The sequence below is a fragment of the Marmota flaviventris genome, chromosome 2, assembly GCF_047511675.1.
Source record: "Marmota flaviventris isolate mMarFla1 chromosome 2, mMarFla1.hap1, whole genome shotgun sequence".
NCBI classification, from domain to species: domain Eukaryota; kingdom Metazoa; phylum Chordata; class Mammalia; order Rodentia; family Sciuridae; genus Marmota; species Marmota flaviventris.
In genome coordinates this window covers 13,833,574-13,858,253 of record NC_092499.1, presented here as the reverse complement: position 1 = coordinate 13,858,253, position 24,680 = coordinate 13,833,574, and the positions used below count along the sequence as shown (strand labels likewise).

Here is a 24,680-nt window from a genome sequence, read left to right as displayed (position 1 = left end):
CTGGGGATGTAGGACAGTGGAAAAGCACCCCTGAGTTCAAACTCACCCCCACCCCTGTTCCAAAATAACAAAAACACCTGAAAACCTATTATAAAAGGACTTGTTCTCTTAATTTCATTTTTGGGTCATTTATTGCAAATATATAGAAATATAATCAAATTTCATATGTTGATTTTGCACCTGCAACTTTGCTCAGCAAGGTGACTAGTTCTGTAGGTATTTGTTAGGACTGCTTGTATGCAAGATCGTGTCATCTGCAAAGAGCTGTACTTCTTCCTTATTTATTTATTTTTTTTGCTATGTTGCCGAGGCTGGCCTTGAACGCATATCCTCCCTCCTGAGTTGCTGGGATTACAAGTGCTGCCACGCCAGGTGTATGATCTGGAGGCCTTTTCTTTCATTATTTTGTTCTTGGTAGAACAACCTATCTGGTTGAGGGTAGTGAAGAGGGTGGTGGCCAGAGGGGACGGCAATAGCACCAGGTCGAGCTCCCAGACTCCCAGTGTCCCAACCTGAGATTGTTGAATAAACCCTTCTCAATTTCTTATAATGCCTTCTTGATTATTCTAGAATTCCGAAATGGTTGGTTTTGGCAGTTGTGCCCAGTTTTATCATTGCTTTTGGGGGCAGGACTTGCCATGTTTTCCACTCTGTCATTTCTGGATGTATTTTAGCCAATTCGCTGAGTCCCCTGCATGAACTATGAAGGACTCCCAATTTCAGATCTTAAACAGAAAGTCAGTTACCATGGCCATCTCCTTCCAGGTTTGAACTGTATTCATATATTAATTTAGGGCTAGGGATAGAGATCAACGCTCAAGCACATCTTTAGCATACACAAGGCCCTGGGTTCAAATCCTCAGCACCACAAAAATGTTTAGACATGGTTGGGGTGTGGCTCAGTGGTAGAATTCTTGCTTAGCATTCATGAGGCCCTGGTTTTGGTTTCTAGCACTGCAAAAAAATAGAAAAAAGTACACATACATGAGGCCCTGGGTTTGATCCCCAACACTGCAAAAAAGAATAAATATATACATTTTCCTTTGCAGTGCTGGAGATTGAACCTGTATACTAATTTAAATAGCTATCCTCTACTCGGGTACCTGCGACTTGTGGGGAGCAGGTTTTATATTCTGTCTGTACTAAAGCCCTCACAATTGTTTTGTAGGTATCAGTCCCATTAGGGATGAGGAAACCAAGACTCAAGGAACTTATTCTTTTCTCTTTTCTTGGGTGGGGGGTACCAAAGATTGAACTCAGGGGCACTCGACCACTGAGCCCCTATTTTGTATTTTGTTTAGAGACAGGGTCTCACTGAGCTGCTTAGTGCCTCGTAGTGGCTGAGGCTGGCTTGGAACTCCCAATCCTCTTATCTCAGCTTCCCCAGCTGCTGGGCTTACAGATGTGCACCGCCATTGTGCCCGGCTAAGGAACTTGTTCTTAAGTCTTCTTTTTCCTTTTTCTTGTGCTGGGGATTGAACTCGGGACCTCTACTACTGAGCATATCCCCAACACCTAAGTTCTTGGCAGTAGAGTCAGAATTCAAACCCAGCCCTCTCTGGCTCCGTGATTGTGCTCTGTCTGTAACTTTGCAACACTCTTTTTTTTTTTTTTTTGTGGTGCTGGGGATTGAACCCAGGGCCTTGTGCATGTGAGGCAAGCACTCTACCAACTGAGCTACATCCCCAGCCCCGCAACACTCTTATTACGAAATTTGTTCTTAGACTCAAGCGATCAATCAGAGTACAGCATGGCCCACACTGTGATCTCCTGAGCACTCATTTAGGCTTTAGCTTATTGTTATTTTCCTGCTCGGCCCCATTCCCGTCTTCTAGAGTGGGCCCTTAAAGGACTTGAACAGGGGTGAGAAGTTTTCACTAATAACAATTCCTTACATTCTCTACCCTCTTTGAAAGCCACCCCAAGAATTCCAAAGGCCAAGTTCCCTGGGCTCCTGGCTTTGGGATCCCTCAGTGAGACCACATCTCATGGGATTAGTTATCTCTTTTTTAAAAAAATTTTTAATATTTATTTTTTAGTTTTCGGTGGACACAACATCTTTGTTTGTATGTTGTGCTGAGGATCGAACCCAGGCCGCACGCATGCCAGGCGAGCGCGCTACTGCTTGAGCCACATCCCCAGCCCTAGTTTTGTTATCTCATCAACCTTCCTCTAAAGTAGTTCTTTAGGACTTCAAGTAGTATCAAAGTAAAATACGTGTATCTGTAGAAGATGGGCACAGTGACACACATCTGCAGTCCCAGCTACCTGCCTGGGAGGCTGGGAGAAATGTAAAGCTCATGGGTCCATTTTGAGTATTTAGCCTTAATTGGGAAGTAAGAGTCAATTGTAGCTATTTTAACTGTAGCCCTTCTCTTTGCCACCCCTATTTTGAAATTAGCTAAGCACGTAGACTGCGACCTGGAGCAGCTGCTGTTGGATAAAAGCAGGCCGACTGCCTGCCCGAGTGTGCTTGCTAGCCAGGTTCAAGAGCATGCCCTTCTAGCAGGAGTGAAGTTTGCCTTGTAGACCCACTTCTGAGCACTTGTTTGATTTCTTGCTACACCTGAGTATTTCTAACAGGCTGGGGCAGGGGCATCACTTCTGTCAAGAGTTTGAGACCATAAATGAGCCCACCACCAAAACTACCATGACCTGGCTCTGCTAAGGCTCTATAAAACCCAGACCCTCATGGTGGCCTGCCACTGTTTTCCCCTGAAGATGTGTCCCTCAGAGGCCTGACTGCTCAATTCCACTGCTTAATAAAAGGTGTTGCTGATGCTAGGTGTGGTGGCCCAGGCCTGTAATCCCAGCGGCTTGGGAGGCTGAGACAAGAGAATTGCAAGTTCAAAGCCAGCCTCAGCAACTGTGAGGTGCTAAGCAACTTGGTGAGACCCTTATAAAATACAAAATAGGGCTGGGGATGTGGCTCAGTGCTCGAGTACCCTGAGTTAGTACCACTAAGTTTAATCCCCAGTACCAAAAAATAAAGGCGTTGCTGATCTGTCAAGGTCTGTCCGTTTTGTTCATTTTTTATTTCAGTGATCACACTTCTTTTTTTTTTCTTCCTTTTTTTGGCTTTCTCTAAAATGTGATCTTTTTTCAGAAATAAACTTTTCCCTGTTATCATTACTATGACAAAGTGCCCACTGCACCTACACAGGGAATCCATGAAGCCAACCACCTGCTGCTCTATGGACCTAATCACATCTATGGAGTGGTGTTGCTCATAGCTGTACAAGGTCTGTGTAAAACTGGACCTGCCCTTCAGGGATTCCTATTGCTGCAAATCTACCAACATGTAAAAGTTTAAGAGCCCAAGATTTAATAAGCATCACACTAATAGATGAGTGGATCTGTGAAATCTGTAGCTCATACCTAGGACAGTCAAAGAGTTAGAAGTGCTGGGACCAGGGATGAACAGACCAGGGAAAGCTTAAAGAAATGTGACTTCAGGTATTGTTGAAATTATTCAAGACATGAGTTAGTAAAACCAACCAGAGGGTATCTTAGTTACATAAAATTACCAAAATTACAAAGGACAGAGATCTTGAGTCCTCCCTTTATATCCACGACAGAGGGGATTTTTATGGTCAAGAATGAATCAAACTTGCTGGGTGTAGTGGTGCACAACTATAGTCTCAGGTATAAAGGAGGCCGAGGCAGAAGGACAAATTCAAGGCCAGCCAGGGCAATTTAGTGAGACCGTTTCAGAATTTAAATAAATAAATAAATAAATAAAAAGGGGCAGGGAACTAGCCCAGTAGTAGGATGCTCCTGAAAGAGGGGGGAAAAAAAGCAAAAACAAAAAAACAAAGAGTCCTTTAGATCACAGCATGATTGTCAGGGACACAGAAGAAATGTGACATGGTTATAGCCTGGGAAGGAGTGCCTAAGGAGTCCCACCATTTAAGGAGTAAGAAGAGTTATCAGAAGGCAGAGCAGAATGTTAAAGCACAATACTATTACAGAACCCAGAAGAAGGTCCCAAGACAGTGGTTGGGATCCATGCTGCCTAAGTGACAGTAATGTGAAACAGGGGACACTGGATTTGCAGGTAGGCTGTGACCTACACTACAGCAGTTTCTTTGAAATGGTGGTGTGGGGTTTTGGATGTAGAAGGAAATTAATAAGTGAACATAAACCCATCTAGCATCCCGCCTAAGTAACCACTATTTCCTTTAAGTCAATGTTAGAATTTATCTGGGAGATGGAAAAGGTCATGGAAAGCTGTTTCTAGCAGAGCTATTTTAAGAAAGGAGACATCTGATCTAGTCATTAAGACATTTAGTATCTGAAGAGGCTTCCTACAGTTTTCTTTCATATTTAACCAGATCAAAGACCCTAGAGGAGGTATTAAGGCCAATGAGAAAAATCGAAGTGATTATCAGAATTAAAACACAGTGATGACTACCCCTCTTATCGTGTCTCTGTGGGTGACAATAATTCATCCCATGAAAAATTCTATAATCCTCTTGCTTGAAATACATACTATTACAACAATAAAAGTTAACATAACCCAGGGGCTAAGGTTGTATAGCTCAGCGGTAGAGCGCTCACCTGACACGTGCGAGGGAACTACAACTAAAAAATAAATATTAAGAAAAAAAAGTTAACATAACCTGTATGTTAAAATTCTGAGATCCTAACTTCTTCTGAGAAGGGATTTTTGCCAATGCTTTTAAAACCTCTATGGGGTAGGGGGCCGGGGCTGTGGCTTAATGGTAGAGTGCTTGCCTAGCATGTGTGAGGCACTGGGTTCAATTCTTAGCACCATTAAAAAAAAAAAAAAAAAATTCTAAAGCTTCTATGGGTTGGGGATGTGGCTTAGTGGTAGAATGCTTGTGTGAGGCCCTGGGTTCTACCCCCAGCACTGTGCGGGTGGGGAGGAAATCCTATAAATCTGTTGATGACCTTAAGTTTTCTACTTAATCCTTCCAGCTTAAATTTGTTGCTGTTCTGATCTTGCAACCTCTACAAAGACTACAGCTTAAATCAGTTAAGATAAAAATAGTGGCAAGAATGTTCTTTCTTGTTTCTTGCCTCTTTAATTTACTAAGACTGAATTGCAAATTTAGAATTCTAAAGAAAAATTACATGCATGATCTGGGTATAACTGAGTATGGAAAAAACATAACTATGTTCATGTCCATCACCAAAATGCTATTTACGATTAAATGTGGACTTTTTCTTGTGGTGCTACAGATTGAACCCAAGCCTAGCATATGCTAGGTTAAGCACTCTAGCCATGAGCTGCACACCTCCCTTCGCCCCCGTTCTGTTCTTATCATTTATTTTGAGACAGGGTCTCACGAAATTGCTGAGATTGGGCTGGAAATTGTGATTCCTGCCTTGGCAGATTAAAGGTGAGCACCACCGTGCCTGACAAAGAATATGAACACTTGGACTGGAGGTGCAGCTTGGAGGTCGAGCATGACCTGCCCCTACCTCCCCCAAACGGGGTAGGACTTATGAGTCAGATGGAACCATGTCAATGCCAAGTTAGTGTTCCTAGCAATTTCTTGCTAAGGGTACTCTTTCATGAGATGACAAGCTATTTCAGACCTCATTTCTCTAATTATTATAGCAACATTTGTGTCATTTTTGTTTAAATAGCTGTAATTGCTAATGACAAGGGAAATATAACAGTCCACCAGTGAAAAGGCATCTCTTAACTGTGGAGGCCAAGAGTCAGCATCTATTTTTTGATCACTAGACCACAATTTATGAATGCAAGTGACACTTCACTCTTCAAGAATCCTCAGAATACCAAAGCAAGTGTTTTAAGAGTCAGTTTAAATTAATCAGCTACTCAATATGGAACTTTCTAGGTAACAGTGGAAAACATAATTCACTTAATTGTTTCTTCACAAGTCGGTGACCTTCAGTTGTTAAGAGCCAAACTTTGTAGGGATGGGATTGTGGCTCAGTGCTTGCTTAGCATGTGTGGGGCACTGGGTTCAATCCTCAGCACAACATAAAATTAAAAGGTATTGTGTCCAACTACAACTAAAACATAATATAAAAAAAAAAGAGCCAACTTTGTGACTTGAAAGTAGCTTTATACTTTAAGAGAAATAAACTTCTCTTACAGTTAATTATGCTTTCAATGTTTGTTATTTACTGAGGAATAAGCAAAAGAGAAGTTAAACTAGAAGCAGACAGTGTTTTGTTAAGATAGATACCAAGTTAAAGCAAATGATATCTTCTATGCTCTTCATTTTAAATAAAGAAGGGCAGGTAGAATTGAGATTTTTATTTCAATTTCCTTGAAAATTTGCTATCACATGTAACATGCCCTGCAGTTTGAAGCAGTCTGCTAGGCTCTCACCATCTCCTTGTTCAGAACAGAGCTTCCTCATAGGATGCTGGGGATGCAATCCAAGGCCTCATGAATGCTGGGCAAGTACTCCATACTAAGCCATGTGCCTAGCCCCTGCCCAATACTGCTTTAGCAAGGTACTCTCTCTATCTGATGGTCCTCAGATATTTATTTAGGAACCACCACTTACAACAACTTAAGCTGGTATTCCAAAGGGAGTAGTTATTAAAATAAATAAATTAATAAATAAAGGAAAAAGAAAAAAGAAACATACAACTAATACAATTTATCTTACTCTTCTTTTCTTTTTATTATTCAAAAGTCAAATGTTATTTTTAAATCATCCATCCTCAATTTTGATTTAATGTACCGTCATTTCCCCAAGATATGAAATTTCAGAATCTCTTTGGAATACTAATTTCATGTCTCTAGGTTTAACAAAACTGTTTTAAGTTTTAAATTCCACTCTATTTCCCTGAAATCTCAAGACAGTTGCTGATGTAAATTTTAATATAAAATATTTAGTCACAAAATAGTATTGCTTTTGTATGCACATAGTTGTAAGATTACTTTGCTTTTGTCAATAAAAACTATACCATCTTTCATAAAACTCTAAACAAATTAAGAACTGTGATGTAGAACAAAAAGTACACATGGTAAAACAGGTACCAGCACAACGTTAGGTTATATTACATCAAAAGAAGGTTTAATGGTCCCAAATATATATATTCAACAACTAAGCATACACTCAGAGGAGGAAAAAAGGTCAAAAATAAAATGAAATTAAAAAAAAAATTATGACACAAATGACCACATCTAGAATTCCACTCAATCTTTAATCAAGTAGGGACAAATCCCCACTTTAGGGGGGGAAAAAAATCTGCAGTTTGAAGGGCAAAGGGAACAGATAAAAAAGAGGAAACTTTATATTTGCCCCTCCCCCACAGAGGTTTTCCAAACCTGTTGTAGCTTGACTAAAATGTTCAGAATGTATGATTTTAAAGGCAGGTCTCTTTATACAAAGAAACTGCTGGCATTCTTACTAGTGAAGAACGATGGCAGAAAGGCCCATTCTTCTGAGTTTCAAACATGGTCCAAGAAAGCATGTTCTGATTGTAGCAACTGACCAGTCAATCCAGAGTTCCACTTACAAAACCCCCGCCCTGTTGGCTTTTTGTTTCCATTTCCTTCCCTGAGAAAAGGGCAATGTGTGGTCCAAGCTGGAGAGCGCAAAGGCTTAAGTCTTTCCCCTAAAAGTGTGGTTACCCCTCCTCCTGCTCCATTGAATTGGCACTTGATGAGCAGAAGTCAAGTGTGCGAGGCTGAGCGTGTCAGTCATTCACAAGAGACCACTGCGCTGTGTTGCGGGCTTTGTAGGGGGGAGGGGTAGAGACCCAGTTTGTCAACAGGTACTGATCACAGGCAGTTGCCATTATTATGACTCAAATTTTGCTTTCTTTGACAATGGTAGGGTATCTTCCTTGTCTTCATCCTCTTCATCCTCTTCATCATCATCAGGATAATCTACCAGACCCACGAGGCCTCCCTGTTCAGAAACAAGGATTATTTGAAGAACAGAAAAGAAAACACTAATTTAAAAATACCTGTTTTAAGTTTGAAGAAAGTACAGATCCTACCTCAACATATTAACTATAGCTATTTCTGGTTGGTGTGATTGAAATTCATTATTTTTACGTATTTCCTAAATTTCCCATAATAAACATGAGCTTTTTTCTTTATAAGAGAAAATTTTTAGGTTACCTAAATTAAAGCAAAAGAGTTAAGTAGTTTATTATCCTAGCAAATCACCCAGGGAGAAAAAACATCACTGAATTAAAAATGTCTTTTTGCTGGGCACAGTGGGGCATGCCTGTAATCCCAGCAGTTTGGGAGGCTGAAGCAGGAGGATCACAAATTCAAAGCCAGCCTCAGTAAGTGCTTAGACATGAGGCCCTGTCTCTAAATACAATACAAAATAGGGCTGCGGATGCAGGTCAGTGCCTCTGAGTTCAACCTCTGGTACAAAAAAAAAAAAAAAAAAAAAAAAGGCGGTGGAGGTCTCAAGACCTAATGTATCTCCCCTTCACCAGAAACCACCTGTAGCTCACTTTATTTACATGGCCATGGAGAGTGTACACTACTCTGCCCATAGCCATGCCCTTTACTTCAGCATGCCTTGGATTCACTTCTGTCCTTAGGGGTCTCCTACTCATTTGCAAGAAAAGAGACTGGGGAATGGGCACTGATTTAGATCAAAGATTCTGAATTGGCAGTCTGTTAATGCCTAGCCTAATAATGAACATATTCTACACCTTGAAAGAAAAAAAAGTTGTAAAAGTCATCTAGAAGAACTGGTTGGCTGGGTGTGATGGCACATGCCTATAATCTCAGCAGCTTAGAAAGCCAAGGCAAATTCAAGGTCAGCCTCAGCAATTTAGCAAGGCCCTAAGCAACTTGGTAAGACCCTGTCTCAAATAAAAATATTTAGGGGATGGGGTTTTAGCTCAGCAGTGGAGTGCTCGCTTAGCATGTACGAAGCCTTAGGTTCGATCCTCAGCACCGCATAAAAATCAATTAAGGTATTGTGTCCAACTACACCTAAAAAAAATAATAATAATAATTAAATAACAAAAAAGGCTGGGAATGTGGCTCAGTGGCTATGCACCCCTGGTAGCAAAACAAAACAAAACCAACCAACCAAAACAAAAGAATTGGTTGTATTCTGTGATTATGGCTTTTCTACATTTTGTGTTAAAAATTTTGTTCCTTTCTTATATGAAAAAAAATTTAAATGGACCATTATTGTATTATCTTTCCCCACCATCTTTACCTGGGTCTAAATTGGGAAAGTTGAACAAGTAAATGATGATTTAAAATTTGGAAGATTCTGAAAATGTATTGACAAACAAATCTGAACCTAGAGTTCTAACACGAAAAATACCAAAATAAGAATACATTCAGACTTTTGCATTAGTTCTAGGAAAATGTTCAAAAATACTAATAGATTAAAAAAAAAAAAAATTCAGCCAGGCACCAGGTGTATGCCTGTAATTCCAGTGGCTTGGGAGGCTGATAGCAGGATCACAAGTTCAAAGCCAGCCTCAGCAATGGTGAGGTGCTTAGCAACTCAGTGAGACCCTGTCTCTAAATAAAGTACAATAGGGCTGGGGATATGGGTCAGTTCCCGAGTTCAACCCCCAGTACCCCCCCTTCCCAAAAAAGTTCAGCTGCCAGGCATGGTGACATACATCAATAATCCCAGCCAGTTAGGAGGCTGAGAACTGCCAATAAAGATCAGCTTTGGCAATTTAATAAGACCACGCCTCCACAAAAAGATAAAAAGCAGTTGGAGGGTTAGGGTTAGCTGGGATACAGCTCAGGGGGGAAGCACCCCTGGGTTTGATTCCTAGTACTGTGTGCACACATAAAAATCCCAGGTGGTGGTAAGTCACAAGTGATAAATGGTTCTGGAAGAGGCAACCAAAGGGAGTCTCAAGAAGAATTGTGGATAAAAGCTTAAATCAAGGAAGGAAAAGGCAAAATGGAAGTCCAGGAGTTCCAAAGGGTACCTTTGTGGTAATAGCTGCTGTCTGAGATGTATTCTTAGGGACAGATCCAGGAGAGCCTGGAGATCCTGGGGATCCGGGGGACCCTGGAGAACCAGGCAGATTTGTGGCAGATGACTGGCTGGTGAGGTTAGTCTTTGTTCCGCTGGACAAGGAAAGCTTGAAACTTGGGCTCTGCCGTCCAGAAAGATTCGTTTTCAGAAGCACCTCCTTTTCCTCACTTTCTTTTACTAAAAATGAGAATATGGTCAGGGTTGTCAGTCACACTAGTTCTGTTTTTATTTCCCCACAATAGGTGACACTAACACATAATTAACCAGCTTGTCTTTTGCTGAGAAGCAACTTTCAAGTACTAAATATCATTATCCACTGGGTTTTTTACAAAGGAGAAGGAATGAAAGCTTTTAGTATCACATTCATTATTCTCACCATTCCTGAAATAATGTCTCTCTCCCTTATTCACCCGATTCAAACTAAGAAAACTTAGTCTATACCTTCACAACAGTGCTAGGAATTCAGCTACACCCTCTAAAGCAACAGTCTTTAAAAACTGCCACCACATATTCAATGTAAATACTCATTATTTGGTCAAGAAATAAAGAATAGACCTAGAGTGAGAAAGCCTTTATTTTTCCTTGCCCATTTGTTCAACATACATTTCTTCCTTTCCATGAATTTACTAATTGGATCCATGATATCATCATCATTTTTAGCTTTGTCAGATGGAGACACCACAGCTTCTCCATCTTCTATGTCATCTTCATCTGCGTTGAACCACATCTCCTCCTCATCCTCTAGTGTTCTGGCATCTCGCCGGTATCTATGATTCCTCAAAATGGAGCGCATGCTGTGAGTAAAGAGAAAAAAGTAAATATACTCACAGGATTTTTTTTTTTTTAAAGATGGTCTTCAAGTACTTCAAAATTAGATATAGCTATAATAGGTTAATGGAGACAAGCAAACACAGAAGAGTCTGATGCAAATCAGATATTACCAAACATATGATTAAAAACCACCTACCATATCCAATTTTAACAAATGGAATCAAATTTCATACTATCAAATCTGCATGGTTGTAAGCTGGGCACACGCCTTTAATCCCAGTGACCCCGGAAGGAGGAGGATCCTAAATTCAAGGCCAGACTCAGCAACTTAGCAAGACCCAGTCTCAAAATAAAGAGGACTGGAGACGTAGTTCAGTGAAAAAGTATCAATTCTCAGCACTAAAAAAGTTCAATTCTCAGCACTAAATAAATAAAATTTAAAAATAAAAAAGCACTGATGTAGATCAATTATTAAACTTATTAACATTAGGAATTGATAAGTAATAATTTATATGTTACAAAATGTCATAAATTCAAATCTAGGAATTAAAAAAAATATTATAATAAGGTGGCCGGGATATGGCTCAGCAGTAAAGCGCTTGCCTCCCACATGTGAGGCACTAGGTTCAATTTTCAGTATCACAAGAAAGTAAATAAAATAAAGATACTGCATCCATGTATAACTAAAAAATATTTTTTAAAACATAGTAATTAAGAGCCACACCACCAGTCCTTTTTAGTATTTTATTTAGAGACAGCGTGTCTCACTGAGCTTCTTAGTACCTCACTGTTTCTGAGGCTTGCTTTGAACTCATGATCCTTCTGCCTCAGCCTTCCGAGCTGCTGGGATTACAGGCATGCACCAATGTGCCCAACACAAGTGAGATATTCTGGTTTAATTTTGAACAACTGAGGCCTTCCTGCCACATTAGTATACGTTGATGTTTTCGAATCACACTAGCAACTACCTACACCTTCAGTAAAATGAGATCAAAATAAACAAGAGCCACTGTGACAACTTATTCATGAATAAAGAGAAAATTCAAATATGTGTTGATTTACCTGTCGAGTTTAGGGTTGTCTTGCCTTTCTCTTTGTTGTTCAAATCTCAGTTTTAATCCTTTAAATGTCTGTACATAATCTACGTCTTCCAGTGCTTTCCAATAATTTTCAATTACATGAGCAGTTAATGATTTTATGTCTTCCTACAGGAAAGAATTCAATAAAATATATCATAAAAAGTATCATTTTATCAAGATGAAGCTTTACTGTAGTGATTTCATAAAATTTCCAAAATAGTTCAATTTCATAAATTATCACACAACCCTAGAGGTAATCAGTGAAAATGGGAATAACATATACTGGCTACTTCCATAGTCCCCAGTTCTTGGTTTCCCTCAGAACTATCCACGGGTCTTTCTAAGCAGATGCCAGGTCCTACACTACTTCTGATGCTCTAAGTTGGAGCATATGTACTTTACTACTAATTTTTTGTGTTGGGGATATAACCCAGGGGACCTGGTGCATGCTAGGTGAGCACTCTATCACTGAGCTACACCACCATGGCATGTGTATTTTAAAAACACACTACAAAAAATTTCTAGATGACTGGTGGTGAGGATTGCATGATAACATGAATGTTCTTATTCTTAATGTCAACATATTATTCATGCAGAAATAGAATGGCATATTTTATGTTACAAACATTTTACCACAATTCTAAGAACATGGCACAGATAATACTGCACAATGATGTTGAGCATCACTAGATTAAAAAATCAGGAAGAGTGTGTTACGATATTGTCCTTTAAATACACGTGAAAGTCAAGAAAAACATTGAATGTGTATTTGTGGTTTTATTTTCTTAAATGATCTTCATGACACTGCTATCAGTTTTCAACCATCCTATAAAGACTGCTAAGAGATCAGGTTAGATATTATTGATTTGAACTGAATCTCTCGTTGGCTTTTGATAATGGTTTTTCTTTTAAAAAATGATTTCCAAGTATAATAATTTCAAACCAAAATATTAATAATGCATAGTCAATTATCTCATACAATTAAAACTAAAATTCTGATTAAGAAAAATACAAAACCTACCACTCTAATAAATTCAAACATTTCTATTATGGCAGAATTCATCAGATTGTAGCGGGATCCATTGTTGAGAAAAGCTTTGACTACAGGTTCAAACAAAAAACTTTTCATTATGTAGCGGTTATAAAACTCATCTTTTAATCCAATAATCTTTCTCTTAAAACGAAGGGCACCTGAAACACAGAAGTATTATTGTTTAAGTCACATACCACACTTCCACATTTTAGACTTACCAAAACAACACAATAAAACCCATTTAACAAATACCAGTAATTCTTCGTGCACACTGATATGTTAGCACTTCCAGAAACGTGAACCTAAAGATAAGGATTTTTTAGAGGTGTTATCAGAAAACATATTCTAAAAGTAGTGTATGTCATCATAGAACACAAGTCTTAGAAAGCCAGAAAAATTCTGGAAATAAACCTGTATACTAATGACCAAAATGTAATGTATGTCTGAAATAATAGCTAAGACAAATGATTTAATCTACCGTAACAGTTAAAAAAATTCTCAAGATAGCCTTTTATATAAAATTTTAAGACAACAGAAAAACAATTGTTTTATTAGGGCAATCCACTGTATGATAATTTGATCTTCAATAACTTTGGACACTCTTTTTTATTATTTTGCATCAAGTTCATGGATTTACATTGGTTTAGTTGTGGATGTGGTTGCAGAATGGCTATAAACCCACAAAAATCTGCATGACCCAGAATTTGCCTTCCATAGTTTAGAAATAAATTTAGAGGATGTAGTTTAAAATGTGGTCCTCTAGGCTTATTGCGAGTATGCTTTTTAACTTTTTTTTTCCTAGTTTTCCTTTTTTACAATTAATTAGGCTTTAACTTACAGATGAAAAGGTATATTTGCATCTTGAGGTATGGGGAGTTACTTAAGTCGCCATTCGTCAAGATCCAAATATACTCAGACAGCTAGACTTCAACAAAGCCCTCTTTACCTATGTGGAATTATCAGTAAGTTAATGCCCCAGTTATTGTAAACAGTTCAAAAAAGCATACTCACTTCATGCAGTCACATCGTCTTCGGTTGGCAAGATTAAATATTGTGTTTGTATTTTGGTTTCTTTGGAGATCATGGAAGTGGCTCGTTAAATTGCCAATTTGTTATTAATCAAGTCCTTCATGAGCAGGTAGCCAGGCAACCATGCTGACACGGTTTCTGGGTGGGAAGGCAGAGGAGTAAAGCAGCTCAATTTTTCTTTAGTTGGCAGAAAAGAGGTCCACAAGTGAATGCCCAGTTAGGTACAGTTGATTATAAACTGCCTTAACAATTCAACTTAAGAGTGTATCTTTCTAAAGAAACACTCTGGGCAGGGAGTTTCAAATAGTTATATAGAATAACTGCATTGTATTTTTTAAACTACTAAATATTTTTTAAAACATAAGCATGGTGAAAACATTTTTAAACAATAAGAGGCATCTTTCTGGGCGATAAGTCAAACTTAACAAGGGTTTATTTTCCAAAATAGGAATTTCATTTTTTTCTTTTTCTAAATGTTAACCGACAAAGGGAACTTAGTGAGGCAGTTCCACTTTTGATAAAATGAAAATCAATACTTAGAGCCTGCTAATTGGCCAAATTTTAAGCTTTTAGTATTGAAGGCAAGAGCTACTGTTATCCTAAGTATTGGTATTCCAACTTCACAGGCTTTGTGGAGACTTGTGTCCTACCAAAACACACACTCACTGACTCCGCTGGTCTGCATGCAGCTCCTAAGTGGGCTCCTAAGTGGGTGAAAAGAAACTCTTCCCTTCCTGGAATTCACTAGGATCAGGGCATGCGGACACTCCTCAAAATGCACTTCTTCCAAGACACTGTGGATGTGAATAAGGAGGGTCTGATGGTCTTTTGTTTTGGTCCTTATTTCCATTTGTCCTCACTTAATAACTGTCCACTCAAACCAATCCCCCCAAAGGAAACCTATATTAAAAAAAAATGCAACCATTATTCTATGTTATTGAAAAAAGTTTCTTTTAGAACTTTGCTAGTGAAAAAAAACAGACAGTGTCACATGCCTGTAATCCTAGTGATTCAGGATGCTGAGGCAGGAGTATCTCAAGTTCAAGGTCAACTTGGGCAAGATTGTGTCTCAAAATTAAAAAGGGGTGGGGATATAGCTTAGTAGTAGAGCACCCCTGGGTTCAATTCCTAGTATGGCCTCTAAAATAAGTAAATGAAAAAAAAAAAGAAAGAATTTTGAGTGAGTTTTACAAAGTCAAGTCACTAAAAGAAGATAGTTTTTGGAGTAGGCCAAGTCAGCATAACTGTAGATTGATTTATTATCTTTATCTTACACAAGGTGAGATTTCATGTTTGAGACTCCCTACCTCATACGTAACTACAACAAAAAGCTTTTAAAAATTTCATTCCTTGTACAGGTTTTCATATTTTAAACAGAAAGAAACAACAAAAAGGCCAGACAACATAAAGTATGAGCTCAGGACTACAATGTAAGATCAAAGAGTCTTGAAAAGCCCAAGGAAATAGACCAATAGAGCTAGTATCTAGCCTGAGTTTAGAAAGAACTGCTGGTCTCTATATATACTTGCTTAGTTGATTTAAATATAATATACTAATTGAGAGGCAATAGATATAAAATATTCCTGAAGTCCCTAAACTGTGAACATTAAACTGCTTATTATGTATTGTACTTAGATGTGTAAACTTAAGTATTTGTAAAATTCTTTATTAAAAAAATATTGGGGGCTGGGGATGTGGCTCAAGCAGTAGCGCGCTCGCCTGGCCTGGGTTCAATCCTTAGCACCACATATAAACAAAGATGTTGTGTCCGCTGAAAACTAACAAATAAATATTAAAATTCTCTCTCTCTCTCTCATTCTATCTTTAAAAGAAATAAAATTAAATATTAAAAATAAATAAATAAAAAATATTGTACCTAATGTTTATTTCAATGTACATTTTTCTCAGAAGCAATTATTTTACATTTCCCCAAATTTATAATTCAGTTCTTAGAAATCTTTGGTAAAAAATACCATAAACCCAGTCCTTCCAAAGGGCTGTTCCTAAGGACTGGTGTCTTCTGTAAGAGGATATTCATATACTCAACCCTAGGAAGAGAGGTCCACTGAGAAGTCATTTGAGAAAAGTTAGGCTTAAGGATGATCTGACCTGATTCACTTTATCAAATATCAACAGAAACAGAACATGAGATTTTATCTTACAGTTTCCAACAATATAAACTTTCATTTACTTGTAAACAATCCTCTCCACAGTTCAACAGATTACAACAATGCAAGCAAAATAACAAGATGGCCTTTTTCTTCAGCTGCATGTGCTGCCACTCTCCAGGGGACTTGCATGTCCTGCCTATGGCAACAATACAACACACTTTTCCACATTTAACATCTTAACTGTATATTCAACCAAGAATGTCATACACCCTCGGCCAAGAGAAACGCGAAGTCACCTCCTTTGTGGAATTCTGCTCTATTTCACTAATTTCAAATAAACAGTTTGCACTTATTTTCAATTACAATTGCTCCCAAGGTACCTCAATCTAGTACTTATTAAGTGGTATTTTGATTTTCACAGGACTTTCTCCTAATGAACTGATTACACTGACAGCTTAGTCTTCATTTTCTTAATGCCAGGTGTATATATAGTATTTAATCAAATCTAAGATGCCACTGATTGCAAAAAACTATTTTTTCCCCCTAAAGCTAAGGAAACAAAGAGAACTACCAATTATAGTCACTATGCCATTAATTTTTAAGACTCACCTTGATTTCAGAGACAACTGTGTAAAAATATATATCTTAGGATAAATTAAATATAGCCATAAGTGTTTAATATATTTGCTGAAATACCACTACTTAAACTTACACACTTATTCACAGTTTTTCCATTCTGCCTATCTGTTCAAACTCCCTTTCCCACACACGAATAAAACCCTCTATCGTTGACACAAAGAACTATTCAGAGTTATTAACTCCCTCTAACCTTGGTGCTCTCACTTTTTCTTCACAAATCTATTAGGAAAATAAGTCTGATTCCATATGTGCTGAGCTCATAGATACAGGCAATAGTAAGGCAGAACAGAAATAATAACTTTATTATTTGCTGTCCTTAGAAAGTCTAAATTAAGCCAGAGCAGTGGCACACGCCTGTAATCCCATCAGTTTGTGAGATGAGGCGGGAGGACTACAAGTTCAAAGTCAGCCTCAGCAAATTAGCGAGGCCCCAAGCAACTCAGTGAGACCCTGTCTCTACATAAAATATCAAAAGGGGCTAGGGTTGTGGCTCAGTGGTTAAGCATCCCTGGGTTCAATACCTAGTACAAAAAAAGAAGGAAGGAAAGAAGACTAAGTTAATGCCACAGATGCTACTCATTGCTTTAGGCTGAAAAAGACCACTGAAGTAACATTAAAGATGTGATCCTGGATATTTTACCAGAAAGTAACTGAACCAAATATTCACAACTTGGACAAAGAAAATATGCTCTGACCACATGTATTTTCAGTACATGTAGAGAGTAATGTGAAAAATTTAAGTCAATAAATGATAACTGTTACCTTGATAGAATTTTTAAAGACATTTTTCAATGATATCTTAAATATACAAAACACTCCAACTTACCTTTAAAAACTAAAAGGCAAAAGTTAGTTACCAGCAGATATCTCTTACTGAGCTTCCAGGCTCCCCCTAAACTTCATCTGCCCACTTCTTTTTAGCCTCGCAGGTGCCAGGCAAGCACTCTACTGCTAAGCCACACCCCCAGCACTTGGTGTGCCCACTTCTATAAGGACAGTTTAAATATGGAAGTGCATTACCTAACAAATATGGCTACTCAATGATAAGAACACTCTAGATCAACCTTTTCCAATTAAGAAATGTTTTACTGCAACAAACTAGGGTCAAGTTACATATAACTAAGAATAATATTGTTAAAAGACTATCTGTTGTCTAGGACAGGTGTGTGAGAGCTCTGTGTGAGAGCCCTTAGCTCAATCTCCAGCACAGATGGGGAAAGACACTATCTGTTGTTGCTCTGAAAGCGTATGCAAACTTTTTTCATACAGGTCATATGGTACATTATCTCTAGCATCGTGGGCCACATATGGCCTCTGTGGCATATTTATTTTTGTTTTTTTAAACCACTCTTCAGAAATATCAAAACCATTTTTTAGTTTTCAGGTTGTACAAAAACAGGCCATGGGCTAGATTTGCCCAAAAGTTGAGGTAAAATGATCAAAGGGACTGTTTTAATAACAAAATGGTATAATTTTACTATAATTTGTACATATACTCTAATCCCTTTGTCATACACGTACAATGTGGCAAAACTATATATAATCAGCGTGCTTAGGTCCCCTGACCTATAGTCACCAAACTTTTATTCTTAGGTAGTCAGATCCAAAGATAGCAACAACATGATAATATTCAAAGATAGTAAGTAAGTCTATGAGAAGCAACACTTACATAATGCCAGGAAAGCATGTTTGGAGGCCATAAGCACTAGCACTCTGCGAAGGATGTCTTTGTTGATAATGTAGTTCTTTATGTGGTAGGTATGGTGCTCCACACAGAACGTTAACAATTCCAATACAAGTGCCAACAACTGTGCAGTTTGAAAATCATCTGAAATAAACAAAATACAATTTTACTTATACACACAATCTCATGCCCCAAAGATGTACACATAGCACAGGAGGTTCTGCTAGATACCATCTCATCTTTGGTGTAATCATTTTATCTTGCTCCCAAGATTTCAGTGTGCTTTGTGTTTACTTTAGTACACACAATGAGTCCACACTGAAAGGTAATTATTGGCTTATCTTTATTACTCGCCAAGCAGGAAGCCTCTGAGAACATTTTACTCACTGTTTTCATTCCTCCCGTTTAGTCCCCATAGATATTAGCAAAGTGCCTTCAACATAGGGTTTTTATAAATGCTGGATGAATTGAGAATATGCGTTTGGAAAGAGGTCTCAAGCTTTACCCAATATGAATAAAATAGGAAAAAAAAATTCCCATTTCAAATTTACATGTATTTTTCTCTTAAGTTGTGTGAGTTTTTTTTCCCTAAAGGAAAGAAGGGGCTTTTTTTCTTAGATGTTGATGGACCTTTATTTTATTCATTTTTTTATAGGTGGTGCTGAGAATCGAACCCAGTGCCTCACACATGCTAGGCAAGCACACTACCACTGAGCCACAACCCCAGCCCTCTTGTGTTTTAAAATAAATATAACACTCTGAATTCGATGAAAAAAGTGTTGTTTTCAGAGCTTCAATAAGGAATTTCCCAGTGAAGACCCTAAAACTACTTTTAAATGTGGCATTTTTTAAAATACATACACATATAAGCTAAAGCCCTGAGAAATAAAAAGTCATATTGAGCAGAAACATAGCTCTGTCTAGACACCTGGAGGACAAATAACAAACTGTTCATAACTACTGCCTTCTTTATATTTCACCTGTGCTTATACAAACTAAATACAAACATCACTGAACAAAAATTTATTTTAAAACCTTCTTTTTTTTGTATACTTCTGTTATCTTTTTATTAATAGGATTTTAAAAAACAAATTTCTTAACTAGCTCTTGAAAATATATTATTAGACCTCTATGTTAACCTAATGTTTGAACTTTTAAAGACTATTACTGTTCTTTTGAGGTATGCCTGCTGCCCATGCCTTCATTCCTCTCCCACTACCTCAAAATAAAGACTATTACTTAACACTAATTTTGAGTCTCAGAATTCAAGAAGAGAGAACTTAACTACCAACCTGCATTATCTTACCTTTACTAGGCTTGTCTTCTGTTGTATTTGCTAGTAAGGGAGCAGTGAGAACATGCATACAGTGCTTGTAGAAGAAACCAAGAAATTCAGTCTTTTCTGTTTTCTAAGGAATCAAAAACACTTTCATGAACTTTAACTGCACTGGTTCCCAGCAGCAATAAACAACATGCTAGCTATGAAAGAGGAAAAATGCCCATGGCTTACATTGGCAGTGGCTAGCATGTTCTCTGGGTCAACTAAAGTTCGAAGCAGGCCCATAAGTTGGACTGCTCCTCCAAGTTCAGGATCTGTATCACAAATCATATGTTCTATAATGAGGTTGATGAGCAAAATATCCTGGTGAGAAAAATACACATAAGGATCACTCATTAAACAGAGAATGGGAAAAGCACATATTAAGACACTATAGCATCACTGAGTTCAAGCTATCATGCTAATACAAACAAAATGCAGTAACTGCCTCACTTCTTTACTAGGACATACTGCAGTGCTCCAAAGTGTGGAACAAAGACAAAGTTTCAGTTTGGTGTCAGTAGATCTGTATGCCTCTCTGATAAAATGCAACAAACTCATGGGCTTTACATTAACTTTAATAATGAAAATACTTATTTACTACATTTATTTTAATACAGAGTCCTTCTATTTTTGTTAAATGATATATTTCTTCTCCATTTAGGGAAATTTTTAAAAAGTTTCCCTTTAAAATACATTTAGGAAAATAGGTGGCACCTGAATACCTGAAATTGAGGGAAATGCAATTATAGTAATTACAGTGCACAAAACAACAAATGTATTATTCAGATTCCAAATGTCAAAGAAAATAGACTGCTGCCTTTCCTGAGGTCCAATTATGACTGGTATTCCTGGCCATAGAGTAAATAAAATTGAGAGGGATTCAGTGAGAGAATTCCCTACTTCTGCCTATATGTGTAATTGTAGAGTGAACAAGGACAGAGAAAATGTAGACAAAATATGGAAATGGTGATCAAGAGTGAAAATCAAAAGGGCCCAGGTCTGTAATCCCAGCTATGTGGGGAGCTGATGCAGAGGACTGTAAGGTTTGAGGCTAGCCTGAACATCTTAGTGATACCCTGTCTCAAATAAAGAACAGAGGGCATAAATAAGTGATAAAGCACTCCTGGTTTCAATCCAGAGTCCTGAAGAAGAAAAAAGAAAACGGGAGTGAAGTACTAAAGTGATTCATCTGGTAGGTTACATGGTCAACAAGAGCAGCTCCATTTTAAGTTATACAGACAAATTTGTTCTCAGGGCTATTTCATAAAGGAAAAATGAGACTTAACATTCAATAGTTCAAACTGGTATTTTTCTGTAACTACCCTGGTACAATTTAAAAATAAACCTTAAATATAGATGATACTATCCATTTCACTTCATTTTGACACCATATCACATTAAGTAGAATCTTTCCAAACAGTAACAAGGGCTATCTTCTTAAATTATAAGAAACACAACAGGCTAGAATTGTGCAGAGATTTATTTTCTAAGGGGATATCGTCTTCCTCCCTCCCTCAAGAAGAACTAGAGGGCAGACCAGCTTAGTTTATTCTTTTTTTCTGGTCCTGGGGACTGAACCCAAGGTGCTTTACCACTGAGCTACATCTCCAGTCCTTTTATTTTTTAGTTATAGGAGTGCACAATATCTTTATTTTACTTTATGCTGAGGACTGAACCCAGTGCCTCATACATGCTAGGTGAGCGCTCTACTTCTGAGCCACAACAGGCCCCTAGTCCTTTTAATTTTAAAACTGTGTCTCATTAAGCTGCTTAGGGTCCTGCTAAATTGTGAGGCAGGCCTTGAACTTGCAATCCCCCTGCCTCAGCCTCCCAAGCTGTTGGGATTATAGGCGTATGCCACTGCACTTGGTTCGGCTTAGTCTATTCTTAAGTAAAAAGTTATCTATAAAATTTTATGGAGTAAGGAGGCAAACTCAGAAATCACTGGTTATCTGAAAATAAAGAGGAGCACACATATTTACAGCTCCCATATACATGATACATCATAAAATCTGTAAGTGTCCTTCATATTACCAGAATATACTCTCTTAGCTGTTTTATAATTGATGTGTCTATTATAATTTCTCACAAATCCTAAGTTTATGTGTGTGTCTGAACAAGACACAGCTTGTTGTTTATGATTAGGCAATAAACAGTTCCCTAAATACTTTTCAAGGGACTATGTTTTGTCTGTTCTTTTTTTTTTTTTTTAACTTTTTTTTGGGGTGCAGATGGACACAACACATTGCATTTATTTTTATGTGGTGCTGAGGATCGAACCTGGGTCCCGCCCGTGCTAGGCGAGCGCTCTACTGCTCAGCCACAATCCCAGCCCTTGTCTGTTCTTTCTTAATGATTCTGAGAATCTACTCTAAAAGCCAATGTTTCCTAGGGGAGTTACTCATAATTCTTCCTACAGAAGAATAATTAACTGATTAAATGATTTCAATAAAATAATACAGAAGTTAACTTCAGAGTTAAGAAGAAAAATTAGTGTCAAAAATTTTTAAAGAAACTTCAACTGTGAACATTAACAACTATTGAAAGACAACAAATTTATAAACTAAAATAGGAGCCAATTTAGGGAAAGAATAAAGCCATCTGACATTACAGCTGTACTTCCCCCAAAGAGCAATAACTTAACTCTTAAAAAATGAGTAATAAACACAGCTATAGCCTCCTATGTACAAATACTTACTATGCGCGCAAATAATATTTACCTTGCTGGTTATTTTTTGCTCTGTTAACTTCTTACTTACATCATCATTCTGTTGTGCCTCCTGCATGACAAACTCTCGTACCATGGATGGATTATATTCAACCAAGTATGAGAATATATCAGTAGCAGCACTTCGCACCTGTGTATCATCCATGCCCTACAGAGAAAGAACACTTCTTCTACTAAAATTATAAAAACATGAAACTTACGATTATATGAATGTCTAAAACAGTGAACAAATTATAACAAAACACTGCAATATAAAAAAGGTCTAAAATTCTGTTGAATGTAAAACCTCTTATTCTATGGATAAAATAATACCTTCTAACCTACTTGCTCCTGTTTGCCTATTTCAATATTTCATCTAATGAAAGAAATTATTACTAAAACTATGGAAAATTCCTTTAATCGAGCTTTCTTTTAGTACAGTGTAAGATTTCAATACTAGAATTCCATTGCTTCTTTATGAAATACACAGCTAATATTAAATACTGGCACATATATAATTGTGTGGGTATGCGCTCCCCCCACCCTTGCCCCCAATGGGGCTAGAACCCAGGGCCTCATGCATACTAGGCAGGCATCCTATCACTGAGCTTTATCTCCATCCCCTAATACAAGCTATATTAAAATACCTACGTTACATAATATGACTTTCGTGGTTAAAAAAAAATAAGTCATTTAAAACGAAGAGAAACAAACTTACAAGGATGACTTCTAAAGCTGGTAATATGCCCATGTTTGACAAAGTCTTGAAAAAAGCATCTCTGTTTTGAGGTTGTAGCGTTTGAGAAAACGCACAAAATTCTTTTAAAAAGTTAACCTGAAATCAGGATAAACGGTAAATGAACATAAAAATGGTTTGTTGTTCTATTTTATGCCTTTCTTAATATCTAATTTCTTACCAATTCCTGTCTTTTTTCCTCATCTGTTGCTTCATCTGTTAGTTGTGCAAACAAATCTGTCAGAAATTTTTCATCTTCCTGTGAAATATGGGAAAAATTTAATTATATTAGAGGTAAAATTTCACTATGCTGTAATATACATATAAGATACTTCTATTAATAACCGGTACTCGCAATCCTGTTCTATAAAAGGAAGAAAAACCAAACTGTTGGATAAATTGCGAGGTTCTTATCAGAAAGATTATTCTTATATTTTGGCAAGGGTCTTTTTCCTAAATCTATTTAAGGGTCAGAGAATACCTATTTTAGGCTTTGCGAACATTCTCCCCTTTTCCCCCACTGGGGATTATACCCAGGGGCACCTTATCACTGAGTTACATCCCAGGCCCCCGCCAACCTTTTAAAATTTTAAGACAAGGTCTCACTAAGTTATCCAGGCTACTCAGTCTCCTAAGCTTTCACTACATCTATTCAATTCTGTTGTAGCAATGGCAACAGTCAGAATGAGTAAATGAATGAGTACACCTGTGTTCCAATAAAATTTTATTTAAAAAACACAAAGCAAGCATGGCAAGCAGTCTGCCAACCCCTCATTTATATAGGCTCTTACTAACTAACCTTAGAAGTTAAGGTTCCACAACCTTTCAAATGGGGAGGAAGATAAAAGCTTTCTTGAAGTTTTACAGGTACAGAAGGTGATCCAATATTTAAAAAGTGAAATTCAGAGTTTTAAACAAACATCTATTATTTGAAGATATTCATTGCACACACAAAATATTTTAATATATGTTTAATTACTTTAGAAAAGGACTTAAAGGATACCCACACAGGATATTTATCTAGGTAAATAAGTTAGAGAAGTACAGAACTTATAAAGAACTTCAGATGTTACCTTATGTCCTTATTTTATAATTAAGACAAATATTACCCAAGCCCAATTGATTAATAGGTCAAAGAGTCTCCCTGATCGACTATCAAATTTTCCTCTGCACTATTTTTCATCAAATTTAGAAAAATATATTAATTCTACATAGCTGGAAGTAATGAATTAATACTCCAGGCCCTATATATGACACACACACACATACACAACTTCCCACTACATTATAAGCTTCATATTCACTACTGTAGGTACTCAGGAAACATTTTCTTTTAACACTACACTAGTTGGTTTTTCCTTATTTTACTTTTTCTAAAAAAACACAAACAGGTCATACCTCATTACAGGTTTTTTTTTTTTTTTGGACCATGTTTGTTACAAAATGGCACCCAAATTTCAAAACACACCCCAAATAGTACAAGAATGATTAACTGTACTACAGAGGAAGTAGTCAATTTTAAGATGAGGTATACCAGCATGTGTACACACAAGGACGGCAGGTACCTGCTTTAAATAGTACCTCTAACATGCTCTTGTTCCAGGCTCAGTGGTGCATGCCTGTAATCCC

General features: G+C 37.5%; 1 protein-coding gene and 1 non-coding gene across 3 annotated transcripts in view; both read right to left on the bottom strand.

The window, feature by feature from the left end:
- Positions 1–1,614: 1,614 nt before the first annotated feature.
- Positions 1,615–1,688, bottom strand: Trnav-cac (transfer RNA valine (anticodon CAC)). Its single transcript has one exon. It is a non-coding gene; the product is annotated as a tRNA-Val (tRNA).
- A 5,451-nt stretch (positions 1,689–7,139) lies between these two features.
- Ppp4r3a (protein phosphatase 4 regulatory subunit 3A) overlaps positions 7,140–24,680 on the bottom strand; it is a 43,163-nt gene continuing 25,622 nt past the window's right edge. Inside the window, exons 5-15 of one of the 2 annotated variants that reach the window (XM_027931510.2) lie at positions 23,233–23,310; positions 23,034–23,150; positions 22,329–22,484; positions 19,798–19,929; positions 19,594–19,696; positions 18,273–18,431; positions 12,813–12,982; positions 11,775–11,917; positions 10,545–10,735; positions 9,892–10,118; positions 7,140–7,868 (exon numbers count right to left, since the gene is read on the bottom strand). In XM_027931510.2, coding sequence (XP_027787311.1) covers positions 7,758–7,868; positions 9,892–10,118; positions 10,545–10,735; positions 11,775–11,917; positions 12,813–12,982; positions 18,273–18,431; positions 19,594–19,696; positions 19,798–19,929; positions 22,329–22,484; positions 23,034–23,150; positions 23,233–23,310 — 1,587 coding nt within the window. In that variant the 3' untranslated portion in view covers positions 7,140–7,757. The remainder of the gene's footprint in view (positions 7,869–9,891; positions 10,119–10,544; positions 10,736–11,774; positions 11,918–12,812; positions 12,983–18,272; positions 18,432–19,593; positions 19,697–19,797; positions 19,930–22,328; positions 22,485–23,033; positions 23,151–23,232; positions 23,311–24,680) is intronic. The other variant, XM_027931511.2, reaches the window with a different exon arrangement.